Here is an 18,617-nt window from a genome sequence, read left to right on the forward strand (position 1 = left end):
CTCATTACAGAACAAACGCCCAGCTTTCATTTTAATAACCTTATTTGGTTTCCAAAAATAAAAAAGTAAAATGAAAAACAGCACAGGAAACAAATTACAAACATGTCAGAAACCAAAACATAAAGTAACGCAACTGTATATAGGAACTCAAGTACATCCGACAGTTAAAATCTGAAGAGAATAATCTTCTGTGACTTCAGTAAAACGAAGTGTGGAACAGAAACATCTTCTCAGCTCCCGAAACAAGGAAACGAGGGAATGCAAATATCACTAATTTAATCGTTTTTCTCTTTCACAAGCTTCTCACAGTGGCCATGTTGTCATTAATGTCCCATCATCACCGGAATGACGCCCCAAACTCCGTCATCGAGTCTCAAAAGTCCCACATCAGGCTTATTTCATTGGTGTTTTTGTTGTTGGAGTGAGGTACAGGGATGAGGGATAGTCCCGTTGTGATATTTCTAGGACACGAGTTCTTTGAGCGCGAGGCCAAACGGAGAGAGCGTCACCAGTTGTTGTGATTCTGGCTCCAGGTTTTGGAGCCAAAATGGCCGTTTGTGCCATTTTCTCCTCGGGTTAAAGCCATCTTGAGTCGCTCTTTGGGTATCGTTTCAGTTTCTTCCTCCGAGCTGCTTTCAATGTCACTGCGGTCGTCTTTGGACACCTGGGTTGGACACATTGGGGTTATTAGCTGTAGTACTTTTAATGGTTTGGATGTAGTGAGTATGGTTAAAAATTGTTTCATTATTTTATCAAGTTCAACTGTTTTAATATGCAGACCAATCCAGTGGTGGGCTTTTAATTAAAGTACTGGTTTAGTTCAGTACTCTGGTTGGGAAATGTTAGCAGGCTTCCTCAAGAGGGCGCTTAAATTCCAAATCCTCCACTCAAAGATTAGGATGAGTTTGTTTTTCAATCAGATTTAGAGAAATGAAGCATTGCATCACTTGCTCAGCAATGGATGCTCTGCAGTGAATGGGTGCCGTCAGAATGAGAGTCCAAACAGCTGATAAAAACATTACTGTTATTCACACCATTCCTGTCCATCAGTCAATGTCTTGAGAAGCCAAAAGCTGTGTATTTGTAGGAAAAAAATCCATCAAGTTTTTTCTTTTTAACCTCAAACTGTTGCTTAAAATCCATAATCCATAATCCATGACAACAGTTTCTCTTTCGGCCAGAATCGACAGTTAGAAGTTAAATATGTCTCAGTGATGGATTTGTTTCTTACAAACACACAGATTTTGGTTTCTCAAGACATTAACTGATGGACTAAAGCGGTGTGAATTACTGTAATGTGTTTATCAGCTGTTTGGACTCTCATTCTGATGCCACCAATTAACTGCAGAGCATCCATTGCTGAGCAAGTGCTACATTTCTCAAAATCTGATGAAGAAACAAACTCATCCTAATGTTGCATGACCTGAGGGTGAGGAAATGTTATGCGGAATTGCGTTTTTAGGTGAACTATTCTTTTGAAACACATTAAACAGATTAAATACATAGTCTGGGATACAAAACCTCTAGAAAACCAACCAGGAAAACAAGTAAAGAAAGCAGACTTACAGCCTAAGCGACAGAGACAGAGAGGGAAAGACTCTAAAGCGAGTGAGTTTAGCAGAAATAGGAAAAGATTTCTATCAGGACAGAAGCTGAAAGATGGGAACAGCCTTCCAGTAGCTAGAGAGAAAGAGAAAAAGAGAGGAAACAAATGTAACTACACAACATTAAGGTGATCCTCCTGAACATGTGGCTCAGAGCGGCGGGAGTGTGCGCGCGCACCTTTCCTCTCATGATGGCTTTGAAGGCGATGCGGGCGATGAGGTAGAACCAGATGATGTGCAGCAGCTGCAGCACCAGCAGCAGAGAGTTGAAGAGCCACCAGGACGGGTACGGCCCGATGATCTCCCAGCTCTCGAAGAGTGTCGTGTTCAGGATCCTGCAACATCCAAAACACTTCATCTCATCTAAAACTGCATTACTGTGCATTATCATGGACTCGTATTTCAGCCAGAAACAATGGTTGAAGTAAAAAGTTATGGATTTGTTTCTAATGGGGCGTTCACACCAGACGCGACTTGGGCGAATAAATAGCGCGTAGTTGGACGCTTGAACATTTTGAGTTTACTCGCTCCATTCCTGTGTGAAACTCACTTCAGACTCGAATTCGCGTCATGGGAGGGGCTTCTGAAAGTTGAGTTTACGCAACATTCTGATTTCAACCGCCATTTATTCGGATAATTTTCAAAATATTACTGTTATCGTGTCATGAAATGTAGTTTTAAAAGTATTTCAGGCGAGAATGTAGTTGTTTTAAACTCAAATATGTAGTTTATTTATAAAGACAGCGCCTATTTAATGTGTTTCGCTGATTTCAGAGACGATCAGCTCTATGTGATCAGCAGGAGCTCAGTCTTGACTCAACTGAAAAATAATTCCTCCATTATTGTTTTGGATTTTGCCTCAGCTTGCTACGTCGTAATCACGTCACTACTAGACCAAACTCCTGATTGGTTAACGTAGCGCAAATTTTCGCCAAAGTTCAGATTTTTCAACTCGCGGGGATCACGCCACATGTTGTCTATTCACGTCTTTGCATTGACTTAACATGTAAATCACTCGCGCTTAAAGCTTCATTCGCGTCTGGTGTGAAGAAACTAATCTACATCTTATTTACTATTTTGTATACTACTAACATTAGTTTATATGAAAAAAAAATACTTTATATTGACAATGTGTATCATGTGTAACATTTTTCATATATATAATAGCTTAAAAGTTGTGAATTTGAACGTGAAATATCTAACTTTTGTGAATAAAGCACTGTTTCTATCCCATGTACTCAAGAAAACACATGTTTTGGGAAATAGTGCAAAAAGTATCAACAATAAAAATATTGGATATATTATTATTGGATTAAAAAAAATCCACTTAAAGGCGGGCGTAAAAACGACAATGAGGCAGTCACACACGATTTGATTTGACAAACTCTGACGTAAACATTACGTTTTGCGTCATTTATAAAAATATGTATTCTGACTGAGGACAAAATTGTTTTCTTTGTGGCAGCTATGGCTTTGGACTTTGTTCTTCATTAACAACTCGAGGTTAGAAGGCTATTTCTGAATTTGGCAAATTTAGCACAATTCGGAATAACAAAAAAAAAGAAAGAGTTGTATAATTAACTAAAATTACTATATAGATTACTTATATAAATATGTGGGTTTTGTATTCTGATTGGTCAACTTCAGATGGATCGCCAAATCGTCATAAATTTAAGTACATCAGTGTCCCATTTTTTTTTTACATGTTTGAAAATTATCGGAGATGCTCGTAACGTTCTCGGATCGGTCTGTAATTATTCTCACAAAGTACAAGCCGCGAGCATCTGAAACTATCCCCCGAAAGAAAGAAAAACGTCAGCGAGTTCGTACGGCAGCAAAAATCGCACCGTGTCCACCCGCCTTTAATGGAGTTTTTTTTAAAGCACATTTAAAGATTTTATGCTAATCTTGGTGTTTCCGTCCAGTATTTTTCATGTGATATCCCAAAATCCATACAGACACACACACGCACACAAACACAAAATAACATAAAATAAATATATAGAAACATAGCTGCTTAGAATTTTCCAAAATAATTTATCAAATTTAATAACATTAAAATTCTAATAATCATTATTTACATAAACATTAATTTGTTGTTTTGATAAAAAAACAATAAAACAATTTAAAAAAACTAAAAATTTGTAAACAATGTTTGAATTATTAACGTAATCTTTAACTTTTAAAACAGCATCCCTAAATCCTCATCCAAATAAAATTAAATAAATGAAGGAGATTTTAGGATCTTTTTTTGTGCAACATGAAATCATTTATAAACATTTGCATTCCCCATTGCCATTTTAATTAAAGTTAAACAGGAATTTAATTATAATGATAACAGCAATGCAATTATTTATATACTTTCTAAATCATTAGTTAATTTGAGATCCTTTAATTTAAATTTGCATAAATGTCGACAATGAGAAATACTACCATCATACATAAATACTTTGAAGTAATAAAACAATGAACCACTGAAATAATATTTGATTATTTCCTCCCATTTTGGGTCACGGTGCAAAAAATCTCAATGATCCTAAAAATTCAGTTTCTTTCCAAAATGCATGACAGTTTCAACACCTTTAATACTTATTTAAGCATTAATAGTATGCAATATTTAATATAATAGATTGTGATAAGGTATGAGAGGCCTGTGCTGTATAGTGAGTGAGTCACGGCTCGAAACCCTTCACTCATAATTCATTACATAAATAATAAACGGTGTGTATGTAACACATGGAACTGTTTCGAGACTATATTATTGACCATTTATGTTACCGTTGGGTGAAGCAGTCAATAAAACACAGCTGTTGACCAATCAGAATCAAGGACTGGAGCCAATGGTTTTCTAAAACAGTACAAATAATCTTATAATATATGCATATAACAGTGATTTCAAACAGTGGTTTGGCTCTGCAGGAGACCATCAGCGGCTCTCAAACATAGTTGATTGGTCTATTAAATGAGCAAACACACACACACACACACACACACACACACGATACTGACCAGAATGGGAAAATGACCAGCCTCGTCACAAAGAAGATCATCCCGAACACCACAAACAAGAAGTCACATAAACGCTGGGATTTGGCATAGTTTGCTAACTTTGCAGCCTGCAAGATAAAAAATAAACAGAAAAATATTCATAAAAATTAATTACGTTGCATTGGGAAAAAATACACTGGGATGGAATTATTCATTTAAATACAGTTAAAACGTAAATGTTCTTGGGGGTAAAACAAGAATACTAGAACTAAAAATATAACAAATTAAAATGACATCAATTTGAAAATAAAAAATATCAGTAATAAATACTATATTAGCGTATTAATGATACTACAATAACATGTTTTTAACTAATAATAAAAAAAAAAAATTATATATATATATATATATATATATATATATTTTTTTTTTAATGTATGTATGTCTTTTTATAAAAGTACCAAAATACTAGTAATTGTAGGTGCAATTTTACATCAAAATCTAGTTAAATGTTGATTTATAAAGCAATTATTCATGAATCATTAAAAAAAAAAAAAAGGTCATGCAGGTAATTATGCATAAAATTTCACATGGCCCCTCATTTAAATGCTAGTTTATGAATATAACAAGACCGTAAAAGCGTTGTTGCATTCTTACCTCCAGCAGGAAGTCCGAAGAGTCGTGAATACACATGACCAGACTCCCAACACGCAACATGTTATTTGCATACGAGAAACTGATCAGGCTGATCGTCGCTAGATGATGGACGAACATGATGAGGAAATCCTGCAGAAATACACCAGAAATGTGTTCAAAACTACCAGCAGGACATGAAAATATGATGCAAATGAAATACAGAAGCATTGAGTCAGATTTGTAACTCTTCCTTTCTGCTGGACACAAGCCGAATTCTTCAGATTGTTTCCGCCGTGTCAAATAAAAAAGAACAATCTCTCTCTGTTATGATTCACTCGCTGTAAGTTATTATACAAATCTGTCAGCTCATAATGGTCACCGCCGCGGGCCGTGTCCTAAACAAACAGACGAGCCGTGCCCTGAAGACGCTCTTTACATGTGGCTGAAAACCTGACAGATGTGCATCTGACAGCTGCTGATTCAGTTGAAGGCCTTCTCCTTCTCTAACACACCACCTGTTTTAATCTGTATCACATGACGGAGCTGCTGTCGAGAACAATGCTGTGTTAAACATGTAAAACTGCAGGATTTTGACCTCATAAGCAACTCGTCTGAGTGTGTCTGATGTGGAGGGAAGTTTAGAAGTGTGAGAGAAGTGTATTAAACACAACAGAAATGAACAGTTGATGTTTGATCCATCAACGCTCACCTTTCTTTTGATGTCTGTGAACTGTGAGAACATGAGCGACCAGTAGAAGGCCAGTTCTGCTATATAATAATTATACAGGCCTGAGGTCAGCACCTGCGACACACACACACACACGCACAGATTATAGATAAGACACTGCATCAGAGCAAATGGTCAATATGTCAGGTGATAAATAAATAATAACAATAAAATTAAATACACAAATATAAAACAATAAAAAAAAATTGCATTCATTTAAAAAGTTGTTTTTATAGTGAAATTTTATTCATGATAGTGCAGTTACTCCATAAATTCTCATTATTTTACAATTCAGTAAATAAAATAAAATACAGAACAAATTAAATTAAACACAACGCAATTAAATATGGCAAAAAATAAGACATTTTTATTTTTAAATGTGCATAAAATCAAAAAAAGTTTTAATGTCAAATTTTATTCACGACAGTGAATAATCTTCCATTTTAACTAAATAAATACAATTAAATAATAAATAAAATAAAATGCATGAAGTGACAGCAATTTTAGGATCTTATTTATTTTATGCAAACTTTAATAACAACTAAGCACATTTACTCCCTAAATCCTTATCATTATTATTATAAATACAACTGAATAAAATACATTTTTGCATTCTCCTTTGAGATTATCATTCAAGTTTTATTTAATTTCTATCATACAGCAATGCAATCATTTATATACTTATTATTTCATTTTAAGATGATATTTAAATCTGCATACATTTGACAGTGACAGATGTTCTGTTAATATAATAAAGTCAATTATATATAAACTACTACATAATATATTATGTATTATAATTGAATTTTATATATAACATACCATTTATATTATACATTTTTTTTTTACATTACATTGAGTTAAAAACAAGGTTATAACTATAAAATAATGTCAAAATGCATCAAAAACTAAATACTCCAAACTTTCTTTATGCGAAATATAATTGCTTTTCTTTTCCATTCTTGGTTTCAGAATAACATGTTAACTAGTTTCTTTCACATGCACAATTGTAGACATTAGGGCCCTATAATACACCGGGCATAATGCGACGCAAGGCGCAGCGCTAGTTTCAGTCCGGCGCCTTTCGCATTGTCAGGCGCATTGCTATTTTAAGGAGCTAAAAAAAATAGACTGCCCCATAGACCAACTCAAACCTGGTCTTAAGTCTGGCGCAGTGTTTTTTCTTTGTAATTTAAAAAGAGCGTACATGCTGCTTATTAAACACAGGGATGCACAGCAGCACACAAACATGCCAAATATGAAAAATTAAAGGATTGCAATGCATAAGATTTTTTGTAGGCTAATTAAATATATAAATGCCTACATGTCATATTGGATAGACATCACATGTATCAGAGTTAGGCTATTTGCTCACACACGAGCAGCTCCGTTTCATCTCGGTGACTCGTTCTGTCTTTGCGCTTGCCAAATTCAGCTGTGTAAATAGTAAATCCGTCATGGCACGAGCGCAACTGCCTCTTAAAGGGAATGGAAGATGAGACTCTGATTGGTTTATTGCACGTTATGCCCAAAAAACAACCATTACTCATTAAAAGAATAGGGACAACCCGTTTAGACCATGCGCCCGCGTGCGCCAACCGTTTTACCGTCGTTAAAATAGCAAAAGTGGATTTGAACACGCCCTGAGTGCACCTGTGCTTTACACTTTGAGTTTAGATCGTTAAAATAGGGCCCATTGTGTTCGCAAAATGTACACGTAATGGCCAAAAGATTGAATTAAACTTACATTAGAGAATGGACAACATTTAAGCATTACCTGATAGGGGTAATTGTACCAGCATTGTCTCGTATCCCACATCCAGAGAGACTAGAAAAACACACACGCACACACACACACAGTCAATTGATAAATTGTATAATAGACCCTAAAAAAAGTCAAATCTTGCAGTTGTAAGTCACCTGCCACAGGAAACGGATCCCATATATAAATATACACAGATAAAATGTAAACCTCCACCTGCAGAGAAATCAGAGAAAACAGATATCTGAAACTCAAATACACGACTGCATGTAAGAGGAACCACAGTACTGCATTCAGTCAAACCAGAGGCCGGATTTTACTGGTGAATCACAGAACGTGGGTGGTGACAACAAATGCATCTGAACACAACCAGCAAAATCAGGAAAGACCACATATGGCTCTGTTTCCAAAATATAGGACGAATGATGTAAAAATGTGAAAACTTCAACATGCATTTATACTTTTACAGCCTTCTAGAGCACTTACATTGCAAAACTGTGACAGAAAAACTGACCAATGCAGGAGGAGTCTCCACCCACTACTACTCCAGGAGTACTTTTCCATTCAATTTCCATTTAACCTTCAAAATATTCCTCAGTAAAGATTTCTAATGAAGCAAACCAAGAGGAATTAGACTAGAAACTGGAAGCATGGTGTAGTGCAAATATTATTGATAAATTCCTCATTACTTCCAATAAAAGCATTAAATAAATGAATAAATGTAAATGCATACATTTCTCAATTATATTTCTGAATGGCATTTCCACTATATAACCAAGAAACTGTTAATATGCTAAATGATGAATAAAGTAAGATATAAAAAAATAGTGAAAAGGGCATAATGTACAGCAAATATTCCTGTTAAATTCCTCATCATTTTCAATAAAAGTGTCTAATAAATGTAAAAGCTCAGGGTTTAAATGCCATGTTTTTATATGGTACAGCACTAGCATGCAAGTTTGCTTAAAAAATGCAATTAAAATAAATGGAAAACCATACATGCTCTCGCAAAACTTGGTTCTTGTGCTGGGTTTGTCCTGGTTCCTCCGTTGTCGAAACCATCGCTGGATCTTCCTCACGTCCCAGTCCAGCTGCTTAGACAGACCCTCTAAGTGCCTCGAGTCCGGGGACTAAATTAAAAAGACAAATGGAGAGAAAATGTAATCATGTAAGCATAATTCTGAAATTATGAATACACTGTAGCTAGCATGTGATATATTTGTCCTAAATACACACGGGCAATTAAGGTTTTCACACTTTTTGCATAATTTGACAGAACTACAGCTAAACAGGAAATGACACAGAATTAGAATTCCATAAAATTATTAATTTAAAACTGAGAGTTCCGGTCCTTGATTCTGATTGGCTGAGCCATGTTCTAAGCTGCTACAAACATACGCCTTTGTTTACGTTCGTGTGTTGCTCGGCAACCACTTTGTTGGGACCACAACAACCACATTGTTTGGTGTAAGAATATTGTTTTTATTAATATCATTACATTTTATGTGCCGTTTTATTTTGTGAAACCTTACTACGTATGGAATAACTGTTTTATAAAAGCAGTAAGCCCCGTGAAGCCGTGGTTTACAGTACATTTATAACAGCTAACGCCCTTTAGCTGTTATAAATTCACAATAAACCACGGCTTCTTGGGGCTCATTGCTTTAGTAACTCAATTGATTTGATTTTACTTAGGTCTTATGTCTCAAGATCTTAACTGACACATTTGTATATTAATAAATACTTAATAAAGTAATAAAACATTGTAAGGTAAATCATTTTATACGCGAAAATTGTCATAGGCATAATTTATGTTAACATGTATGTAAATCACAATAAATATTGAATAAGTTACATTTATTTTAATTTCTTTTTCTTCGTGTCAGTTTTAAATTGGAAATAATATATTTATAATGGGTTTTGACAAAGTCTTTAAAGTCTGGGTCTGAGACAAATGTAAATAAATTATAGTTTTCATTCAAAAGACAAAAAAAAAAAAAAAAACCCAAAAAAAACTGAAAAGAAAATCAAACATCTAACATAAATATGCTGAAGTTAATGTAACAATTTGTGTAAATCACACAATAAATGATTAATTAGTTGCACTTATTTAATTATATATAATATATAAATATATTTATATATAACATATAAAAAACAAAAACAACAACAAAAAACGTGGAACATAAATTGCTTTAATATAATAAATAAAATACACAAAGATGCCTGAAGTTCAAGAAAGACGATTTACAGCAGCTCCACAAACAGGCCTTTGATGATTGTAAAGAGCGTCACAACTCTATTCACATGTTTGCTAATGTTAAACCTGTTTGAGCTGTATTTATAGTCAGTTTCTAGACTAAAGTTGAAGATATTGCTCTGTGGGCCTCATAAAACACACACACAGTGACAGCAGAAAATTAACAGGTTCATAAAAAAGAAAACCCAGGGATAATAGACAAAAAAAAATGTCTACAAATGGGGCTGATTGTATTTTAATCATATTACTTTACATGGAGCCTCAGCTTTGGTGAATGACTCTTTCTCTCTCATGGCGTTAGCATACCTTTGTGATGGATGTAAACACTTTCTCCAGGACGGCGTTGGGCTGAGCTCTCCGACTCACCTCCGTCTGGATCTGAAGGATGGAGGCACACGGACCTGCGATACACCTGCGGGACGAAAGCAGAGATTAAACATCTTATCCTTCGCCATCTAGACAGAATTCATGTGATTTACATACCTTCCTACTCTTCTAGATCAAAACCAGGCACTTATATAAACTGTTTTACAGATCTTATTATTATGGTGGCTTGGCACAGTTTTCAAGCTACAAACACTGAGCTCCATCGACTCCTTCAGACTGATCTGACATGTTATAATCATGCTATCAATGTGCTAAAACATGCTAACATGCTACCAACTTTGCGTAAACATTTGAACAATGTGCTACGTTTAAAACCTTTTTTTCAATTTAATTAAAACCTTTTACTCAAACAAATCAAATTAACACAATTAACATAGATCTAGAAAAAGGGGAAAAAATTGCCCTAAAACTTACAGTTAAAAAATAAAGTTAAACTTAGTGGCTAGTTTAACTAGTTTTCTTTTCTGACAGCACATACAAAAAGCCATTGATTTGACTCATGCAAAATCCAGCTACATTCCTAAAACCTCACTGAATGCAAATTTCTTTGAAAACTATGAACATCGTGGTGTTTCCAAACATTGCACTTAATTCAACCAATGAGGTGAATTTTGGGCAAGAAAATCTTTTGCAAAACATGAATTTCTGGCACAAAAATGTTCACAAAAATATGTGTTTTTGTAAAAAAAAATGTATTGGTAAAATTTGGTAAAGTTTTAGAAAAAATATATGTAGTAAAATATTGCCATTTACTTTTATTTATTGTTAATTTGGTGAAAAAAATTGTAATTGTTAGATAAAAATATTGTTGTGGGTATTTATATATTAAACATTTTTTTATGTTTTTCATTGAACATTTTTAATGCTCTTAGCAATAATTGATATTACTTGATCAAAAATATGGCTTCTGAAAATAAATACAAAATACAGGCAAAATACAGAAAAAATATATAAAAATCTCACAAGCGAAAACAGGTTGTATACAAAACATTCAAACAAAACTTTTCAGAATTTCTCATCAAGTAAAAAAAAAAAAAATCTATAAATGAGTAAATGGAAAAAAAATCTATAGGTTTATTTCACAATGCAATTTCTGAATGCCATTTTCATAACATCTCCAAAAAGCTGTTAAGATGCTATACATTTTTTTTAAATAATACAATTATATAAAACTATTAAACTAAAATAAAAAAAGTGCATGGAATGAAAAAGTGAAAGCAATTTTGAGATAAAAAGAAATAATGAATTATCATTATCTTTGGCAAATTTGGAAAACTACACAACAGAGTTTCTGTAATTCAACTTTTAAATGTATGATAGTTTCATTAAATGATTTTCTAAACACTCGTCATTTATCATCACTTAGAAATGTTCATTGAAATGTAAGTTTTAGTCAAATATAGTCATTCTTATTGCAGATTTGTACTGTATTTAAACAACACATAACAACAAAAATGGCAGTTAATTATGGTCAAAGTTCTTAATATAAAACTCGCTTCATGTCTCTCAAATAAAACCGGACCAGCTTAATAAACACACCGCTCACTGGCCTTACTAGCAATGTGTTGGCAATGGTTGTTTTCACCAGTTCATTAACCCAGAATTGGCACACGCGGGTGAACTATGTCTCCAAGCCCATTATACTTCCCCCGCCGGCCCACAGACACTACATAGTGAACTGCAGAATCTGACCCTCACCTTAAAAAGCTTACAATATGTCTTAACTAAAGCAGAGGGAAAGACATTTTGTGTTTCTCATGGCGAAGTTAAGCATCTAAGGCTAAGACTTAAACCGAGTAAACAGTGACGTTCCCTATTTAACACATTCACAATAGTCCCTTTGCCAGCAGGGTCAAAGTGACACGTGGGTCTAAACATTAGCCCGCTGAGAGACTACTCTAAAATCTCAGCTAGTTCAACAGTAAACAGATGTTTTGAACAATGCAATCTCAGTTAATCTGTGAAAGCCAGTCTCAGCAAAAATCTCAATCACTAAAGCTGCACCAGGCGGACTTGGCGTGTTGCATCACATGACCGTCTGTGTTTTGTTTCAGGCCGGTGGGCTGCAGAAGACACAAACGGTCAGCTCCAAGAGAGCAGAGTCCTCGTGGGACAAGGGCTTTTCCTAGTTTGAGACAATAGAAGGTCTTGTCAAAGCACACACGTGATCTTTTGTTGGGTATAAAACCTGATCTAGGTGCATAACTGCCTGTTTAAACTGGGAAAATTAAATAAGAAGAAAAAAAAAAAAAGTGTTATTCATCAGTATTTTACTCTTGTTTTCCCATTACAAATACCAAACATTTACTTGAGAAGGAAGATTATTTATATGACAAGATAATTTTGATGAATTTCTCAGAAAACAAGACTAAGTTTAAATTTACAATTATGCTACGTTTAAACTAGCGGGACACTCTGTGCTCTTTTTTTATTCCCTTGCACATATTTTAGTAATCATCGTAAATTAAATAGAATTTGAAAGCTTAAAAACTCAAAAATTGTTTATGTGAAAACCATTTTAGAAAATGTACTTTCTAAAACAAAATTTAAAAAAAGTGGAAAATGAACTCCTCCTTAAACTGTACTGCAATGTTTTATAATCAAAACTTTTCACAATATTGACAAAATGCACACCGTTGGAAAAGTCTGAGTCTCTGAGTTCTAGCAAAATGATTTGCTGTGCGCAAATATCTATCAGTTGGTTGAGAAAAATCACTTGGTTTTCCATTCAATTTAAGTGTATTTTTCTCACCACACTGAAAGTTTTTTTTTTTTTATTTCAACAATTTAATGTAATTTTATACATGCTTAGAAAATAAGACTTAAGTCATTCTTTTCAAGTACAATCATGGCCCATTTTTGGAGTTTTGTGTGAAATTGTCAAATTAGCTTTTTTTCCTCTTTTTAATTTTTTTTAAAATATTTGATCCAATACCCACAAAGGGAATTGATAAGTGTATAGCAAAACGTATGTAATTGCAATACTTGTCTGTGAGATATACGTAATTTTCTGGAAGATTTTCAAGGGTGCCAATACTTTTGGCCATGAATGTAAATGTATCTTGATATTAAAAAAAGTCTATATATCAGTACTGGAAAACAAAGCAAAGCTAAGGAAGAACCGCACTTCTTTATATGAACTATGAAAGGGAAGTAGAGCATTTCCATGCTGGTTTGAATGAAATCACAAGGTTTTGAAGAGCTTCTGAAACAAAGGGTGATGACCCAAAACGAAGCGGTAAAAAGCAACAGCACTGGTGCTCTGTGAAACAGGATGAAGTGGTGCAACAGCTCAGGGTCAAAAGCTGAATGCTCGATTCATGCGGATCACATCACTGATGTCACACACACAATTTCTGGCACAGATTTTGCTGATGCTGTCATAGCAGGGACACTGAATGATTAACGTTTTGCCAATTGTGTGGGCGTTTGTGTATCAGGCTCGTGTTCAATGCTGCATGCAACCTCGCCATGCCAGGACAACCAGCTAACAACGTTTGCCATTTCCTCACTAATTCGATTTCGTGAAACATGACCTGAGCGTGACCCATGTGCGTGGACACTTGATCTGTGTGTCTCTATGTCTTAACCGGACGTAAAAGCAGAATGTGACACCTGCCCCTGAAAAAAAGTCAGCTCAACGTAACCCCAACAAAAGTCTACAGATAACTCAATGACTAATAAAACTATGTGACAGTCAAGGTTAAAGGGATAGTTCACCTAAAAATTTAAATTTGGTCATCATTTACTCACCTTAAAAAAAACCTGTATGAGTTTCTTTCTTCTGCTGAATGCTAAAAAAGATATTTTGAAGAATATGGGTATCTGGATAGTTGGCTGTACCCGTAGACTTCCATAGTGTTTCCTTCAATATTGACTATGGAAGTCAATGGCTACCATCAACTGAGGGCGAGCAAATGACAGAATTAGAATTTTTGGGTGAACTTTCCCTTTAACTTCAAATAAAAATAAAGTGAATTACATTTTGATAATCACATACTTAAGAAGTTTTCAATGTTACATTTTTAGAATAAGCTAAAGATACGGATGAAAATTTTACCAACAATTAGATTTAATGCATCAGAAAACAAGAAATTTGGGTACAATTGAATTCAATACAGTTGAGAGTCTTTACAAAATTTCAAATTAGGTCGATTTGATTACAGTTTTACACTAAATGATGTGATGCATCATGGAATCTGACTTCTGATTATCATTCAGTTCAAGAATCGAGATTTGATCATATTAGTACAATTCATAAATTAAAGATCATTAACATCACTGTGAAATACTTAAAAATAACAATAACCATGTTTTCCATTTAGACCACATTTATTAAAAAAAATTAAATACAAAAATCCCAACATCATTAAAACCAAGTACAACCAAGATTTAAGATTTTAATTTCTGATGGTTTGGATCCATTAACGTAACCATGTTTTTTCCCCCTACATTGAAATTTTGGGCCACTAAAAAAAGTTATCGCTTAAGTGGCTTTCAAAAAAAATTAATGCATAATTAATATTTTTCAATCCAGGTAAAAAAAAATGCTTTTAAACTCTAGTTGGTAAAGTGACGACTGGAGTGGTCGTTCTGAATTTATAGTTTTTTTTATTTAATCCTAAATTAAAAACTTTAAAATAGAAAACTCTGTCAAATTCAAAAGAGGTTGTGGTTGCTTATGTTCCAAAAATAACTAGTGTATCCTATGTAAAAATATAATGTAATTGAATATGTTATTTGTTAGTTAAATGCAATGATATAATCAAATAAGATGCCACATACTCATGACAATGCATGTAAGTTAAAACCAAACCAAGGCAACGTTTGATTCAGAAAAACCCAATAATCCCACAGTACTAGAGCTGTCTAGAGCATTAACTATTCAGTGACAGACTTAACTCTAGAGGGAAGGATCCTGGAAACGGGTGTTGACACATTTCCAGAACAGCCCTGTGAATCTATTTCAGTTTATGCAGTATTCAAATATTTCAGTATATTTGCGAAGTAATAAAAAAGATCCCCTCTTTAAATTCCCCTAATATATCAACGAAAGAACTTTGAGTCTGAAATCTGTTGAGTTCCATAAAAATGAACTGCTAGAATATCATCAAAAACTCCCATAGTTAAAAAAAGAAAAGTCTCTGGTTTAGATGTTTAAAACCGTGCAAGTGTGTAACTGATCATTGCTAAAGCACATCAACACTATCTGTGGTCTGCAGTTGCCACTGATAAATAAATGAAGAGAGAGAATGCTGAAGTCATCCTGACCGAATGCATGCAACTGCCCCCTGTAACCAGACCAACCCCCTCTGGACCAACTAGGCTAATTGGCCTCCTCAGAGGCTCGGTCAGACCCCAAACATGAGGACATGACAGTGAAACATGACATGGGTGTTTGTTTGACAACGCTCTTCTGTGAAACCAAGACGGCCAGCACAACAAAAGAAGCCCTATTCACCCAGAGTCAATGTGATATGTTCTATCAGGAAACTAAACAACCATGAACCATCATAAACCATGAACCGGTCCATAAACTGAACACTCCTCGAGAGATATACTGAACATTTACGAGTTCTTTGGCAAGAATGAGGTCTGGTGGGATTTGCAGAACTTGCTTATCCACAAACAAAGCTTTAGACTTCCCTGAAGGAAAATCAAACGACTAAACAGTGATGAGAAACGTAACTTGGAGAGAAAAACAAACAAACAAACAAGAATATAAAGAATGTAAAACGAGAGTTAACGAGATATATCTAGTTGCCAATGCAACATTTCTCATATCCATTTAGTTTAACGCGCTAAAATAATTAAAACTGAAATAAAAAATGTATAAAACCTATATAGACATGTTAATAAAATGACAATTATGTTGCTAATATTTTATCTAAAATTAGCATGGAAAATATATCAATAAAAACAAATTCAAAATACTAATAAAACCTACAGAAGTTGGCTATTTTAATTAACACTATTTCGTATGTAACTTGTATGTAATCTGAAAAAGACTGGCCCCAAAACAAAAGCGTCAAGAGAATTGACACAGCTACGTCAATGTTTCACGTTTTAAGAGGAAACCAAAAAACATTTGGTGATGCCTTGTGTCCAAGTTGGTTCTGTGGACTGGTTTCACTCGCTGTTTTTAGCGACGTGCCACAAACCACGTAATTGAAACTAGTCAAAGGCAAATTTTAAACCATTTCAACAGAACTGGTGCGACTAGAATCAAATCCACAAATATTTTTACCACAACTGGATCGGTAAGAAGTAGTTTCTCCTAACAGGTTCCTCAAGATACTTATCACACTCCAATGAAACCTAAATAAAAAAGAGGTTGTTTTGGACGTAACACATTGGAGGCATTCATTATACATGAACATAATCATTATTGAGTAATTCGCCTTTTTAAAATGTTTAGTTTTAAATGAATAGTTCACCCAAAACTTAAAAGATTATCATGCATTACTCACACTTTTGAAGATAGTTTAACAAACCTACAGAACTTTTAAGTCATTCTTAACTTGGCACACAAGCAGTTTAGTGTTTTCTTTAGAGCTTGACAGCACCGGTTCCCATTCACTTTCAGTTTATGGAAAAAAGCAGCGTGAACATAGTACCAAATGTCTCCAGTCATATTCCACATATAAATAAATCTTCAAAAACCAAAAAAGGGTTTGCAAAAAAACATGATGGTGTGTGGGCTTTGACAGAAAAGGGTTGCTCATTTTTGAGCGCGCTGTGCCTTTAAAACCAAGCTTTCCTGACACGCTGATGTCATTTCCACTCAAATTCAAAGCATATTTGAGACATGTGGTGTTCATTTCTGACACGATTTCAGATATTATGCAAAATCAACATTAGGAGAATCATTACACATGTGCCTGCACTTCTGCTCAACAAGGAAGTCTGACTAAAAAGCATGCTTTTGAGAGTGCGTTTGTAAAGGTAGGGATGAAAAAAGTACACACAAAAAGCAAAGAAAAATAAATGCAATTCTCTTAATAAATCGAGGCCTTATGCTGGTCAGCTGACAGATGCATCAGGCTGAAAGTTCATAACGTCAACCAGCCCAAATGGACATCAAAACTATGTTTTTAGACACGTGCATGCATAAGCTAGTTTAGTATTAAGACCAGGGAAAGCATGTGATGTGAGTTTAAAAGACTGAAATTTATAGATCACTTAAAGCTAGGCTGAAGTGTTGGATGGTCCCAGAGGCCAAACCATCAAACCATACCTCTCGAAAAAGATCCGCACCGCGAAGATCCCGAAGGCCAGCGGCAGCGCGGAGAGCAAGTGGCCGGCTTTCGGGTACTCCACCCCGGGCGCAGGGTCGGCCAGATCCGCCCAAGTGACATTGTGCGGAAGCCAGAAGCGCTCGTTCCAGAACCAGGCTGAGAGCGCAGCCATGTCAGGAAGAGAACAAACTAACTTAGAGGTTTAGAGAGAGAAGAGGACACAGAGAAAGAAGATTTGCGGGTGGCAAACAATTCACCGCCCCCTTTCTCCCTCTCTCTTCCTCTGGAGTGTGTGTAGACGTGTTGAAGGTGTTTCCACACACACCCGTCGTGAGGAAGTGCACTGATCCACCCGCACTACGTAGAGCACAAAACATGTTACGACATTACAGAATGCTCATTAATAATACATAATGCATGGAGCAAAGATAGGTATTATTGCTGATGCGTTTCGCATATTATCAGCGAGCTATTGTGATCGAAAACGTAGTTATAAACAGCAGAAAATTAAAAATTTGAATCGATTCTTGAATCGATTCTTTAAGCGAGCCGAGCGAACGAATCGATTCGCTAGAATGAATCATATCCGTCGTCGCATAATAATGACAACTTCGCCGCTTGTTATATGGTGACCCGTTGTGGACAAAATATGAATAACAACTGTAACAAAATGTATTTATTTTTAGACATCGGTCAAGGGCTTAAATATGTCAACATTAACCACATGGAAATAATTTATGAATTTACACAATATATCTACAGCAGATTTTCAATAACTTAAACATACAAATAAGAGTGCAAAAGTGACAGCCAACCACTATAACAAAGTGCAGTAAACAGTAAAGCTATTACGTTATAAAGTCCAAAGGAATGAAACAGGAGCCTCACACATTCAAGTTACAATTGGCTGTGCAAATTAAAAATAAGGTGGATTATCTACAGTACAAACAAAACAGCTCTGATCTGAAAAATAATAATACAAACTTTTTTTAAAAGAAAAATGGCACATGAAAAC

At 34.9% G+C, this 18,617-nt stretch overlaps 1 protein-coding gene across 2 annotated transcripts; it reads right to left on the reverse strand.

Annotated features, from left to right (window-relative positions):
• Window positions 1-4: 4 nt before the first annotated feature.
• Window positions 5-18,071, reverse strand: LOC132131141 (ceramide synthase 5-like). Of its 2 annotated transcripts, none has more exons than XM_059543123.1 (10): window positions 17,602-18,067; window positions 10,284-10,389; window positions 8,717-8,847; window positions 7,876-7,933; window positions 7,733-7,783; window positions 5,938-6,030; window positions 5,250-5,378; window positions 4,614-4,720; window positions 1,783-1,939; window positions 5-664 (listed from the first exon to the last, which is right to left on the reverse strand). In XM_059543123.1, the coding sequence occupies exons 1-10, from the start codon at window positions 17,772-17,774 to the stop codon at window positions 506-508; spliced, it is 1,164 nt and encodes a 387-aa protein (XP_059399106.1). In that variant the 5' UTR covers window positions 17,775-18,067; the 3' UTR covers window positions 5-505. The 2 variants fall into 2 exon arrangements, with proteins under 2 accessions (XP_059399106.1, XP_059399107.1); XM_059543124.1 differs by lacking the exon at window positions 5-664 and adding an exon at window positions 1,569-1,680 and having other exon boundaries at window positions 17,602-18,071.
• Window positions 18,072-18,617: the final 546 nt, after the last annotated feature.

Source organism: Carassius carassius, chromosome 48 (assembly GCF_963082965.1).
Source record: "Carassius carassius chromosome 48, fCarCar2.1, whole genome shotgun sequence".
Classification (NCBI taxonomy): Eukaryota; Metazoa; Chordata; class Actinopteri; order Cypriniformes; family Cyprinidae; genus Carassius; species Carassius carassius.

What these genes read in the sequence shown, in the direction of transcription:
- LOC132131141 (XM_059543123.1), bottom strand. Translation starts at nt 17,774, where the DNA reads ATGGCTGCGCTCTCAGCCTGGTTCTGGAACGAGCGCTTCTGGCTTCCG. An exon ending in GTGCGGATCTTTTTCGAGAG is followed by an intron (nt 10,390 to 17,601) that starts GTATGGTTTGAT and finishes TTCGTCCCGCAG; the next exon opens with GTGTATCGCAGGTCCGTGTG. An exon ending in GGATCCGTTTCCTGTGGCAG is followed by an intron (nt 7,784 to 7,875) that starts GTGACTTACAAC and finishes GTGTTTTTCTAG; the next exon opens with TCTCTCTGGATGTGGGATAC.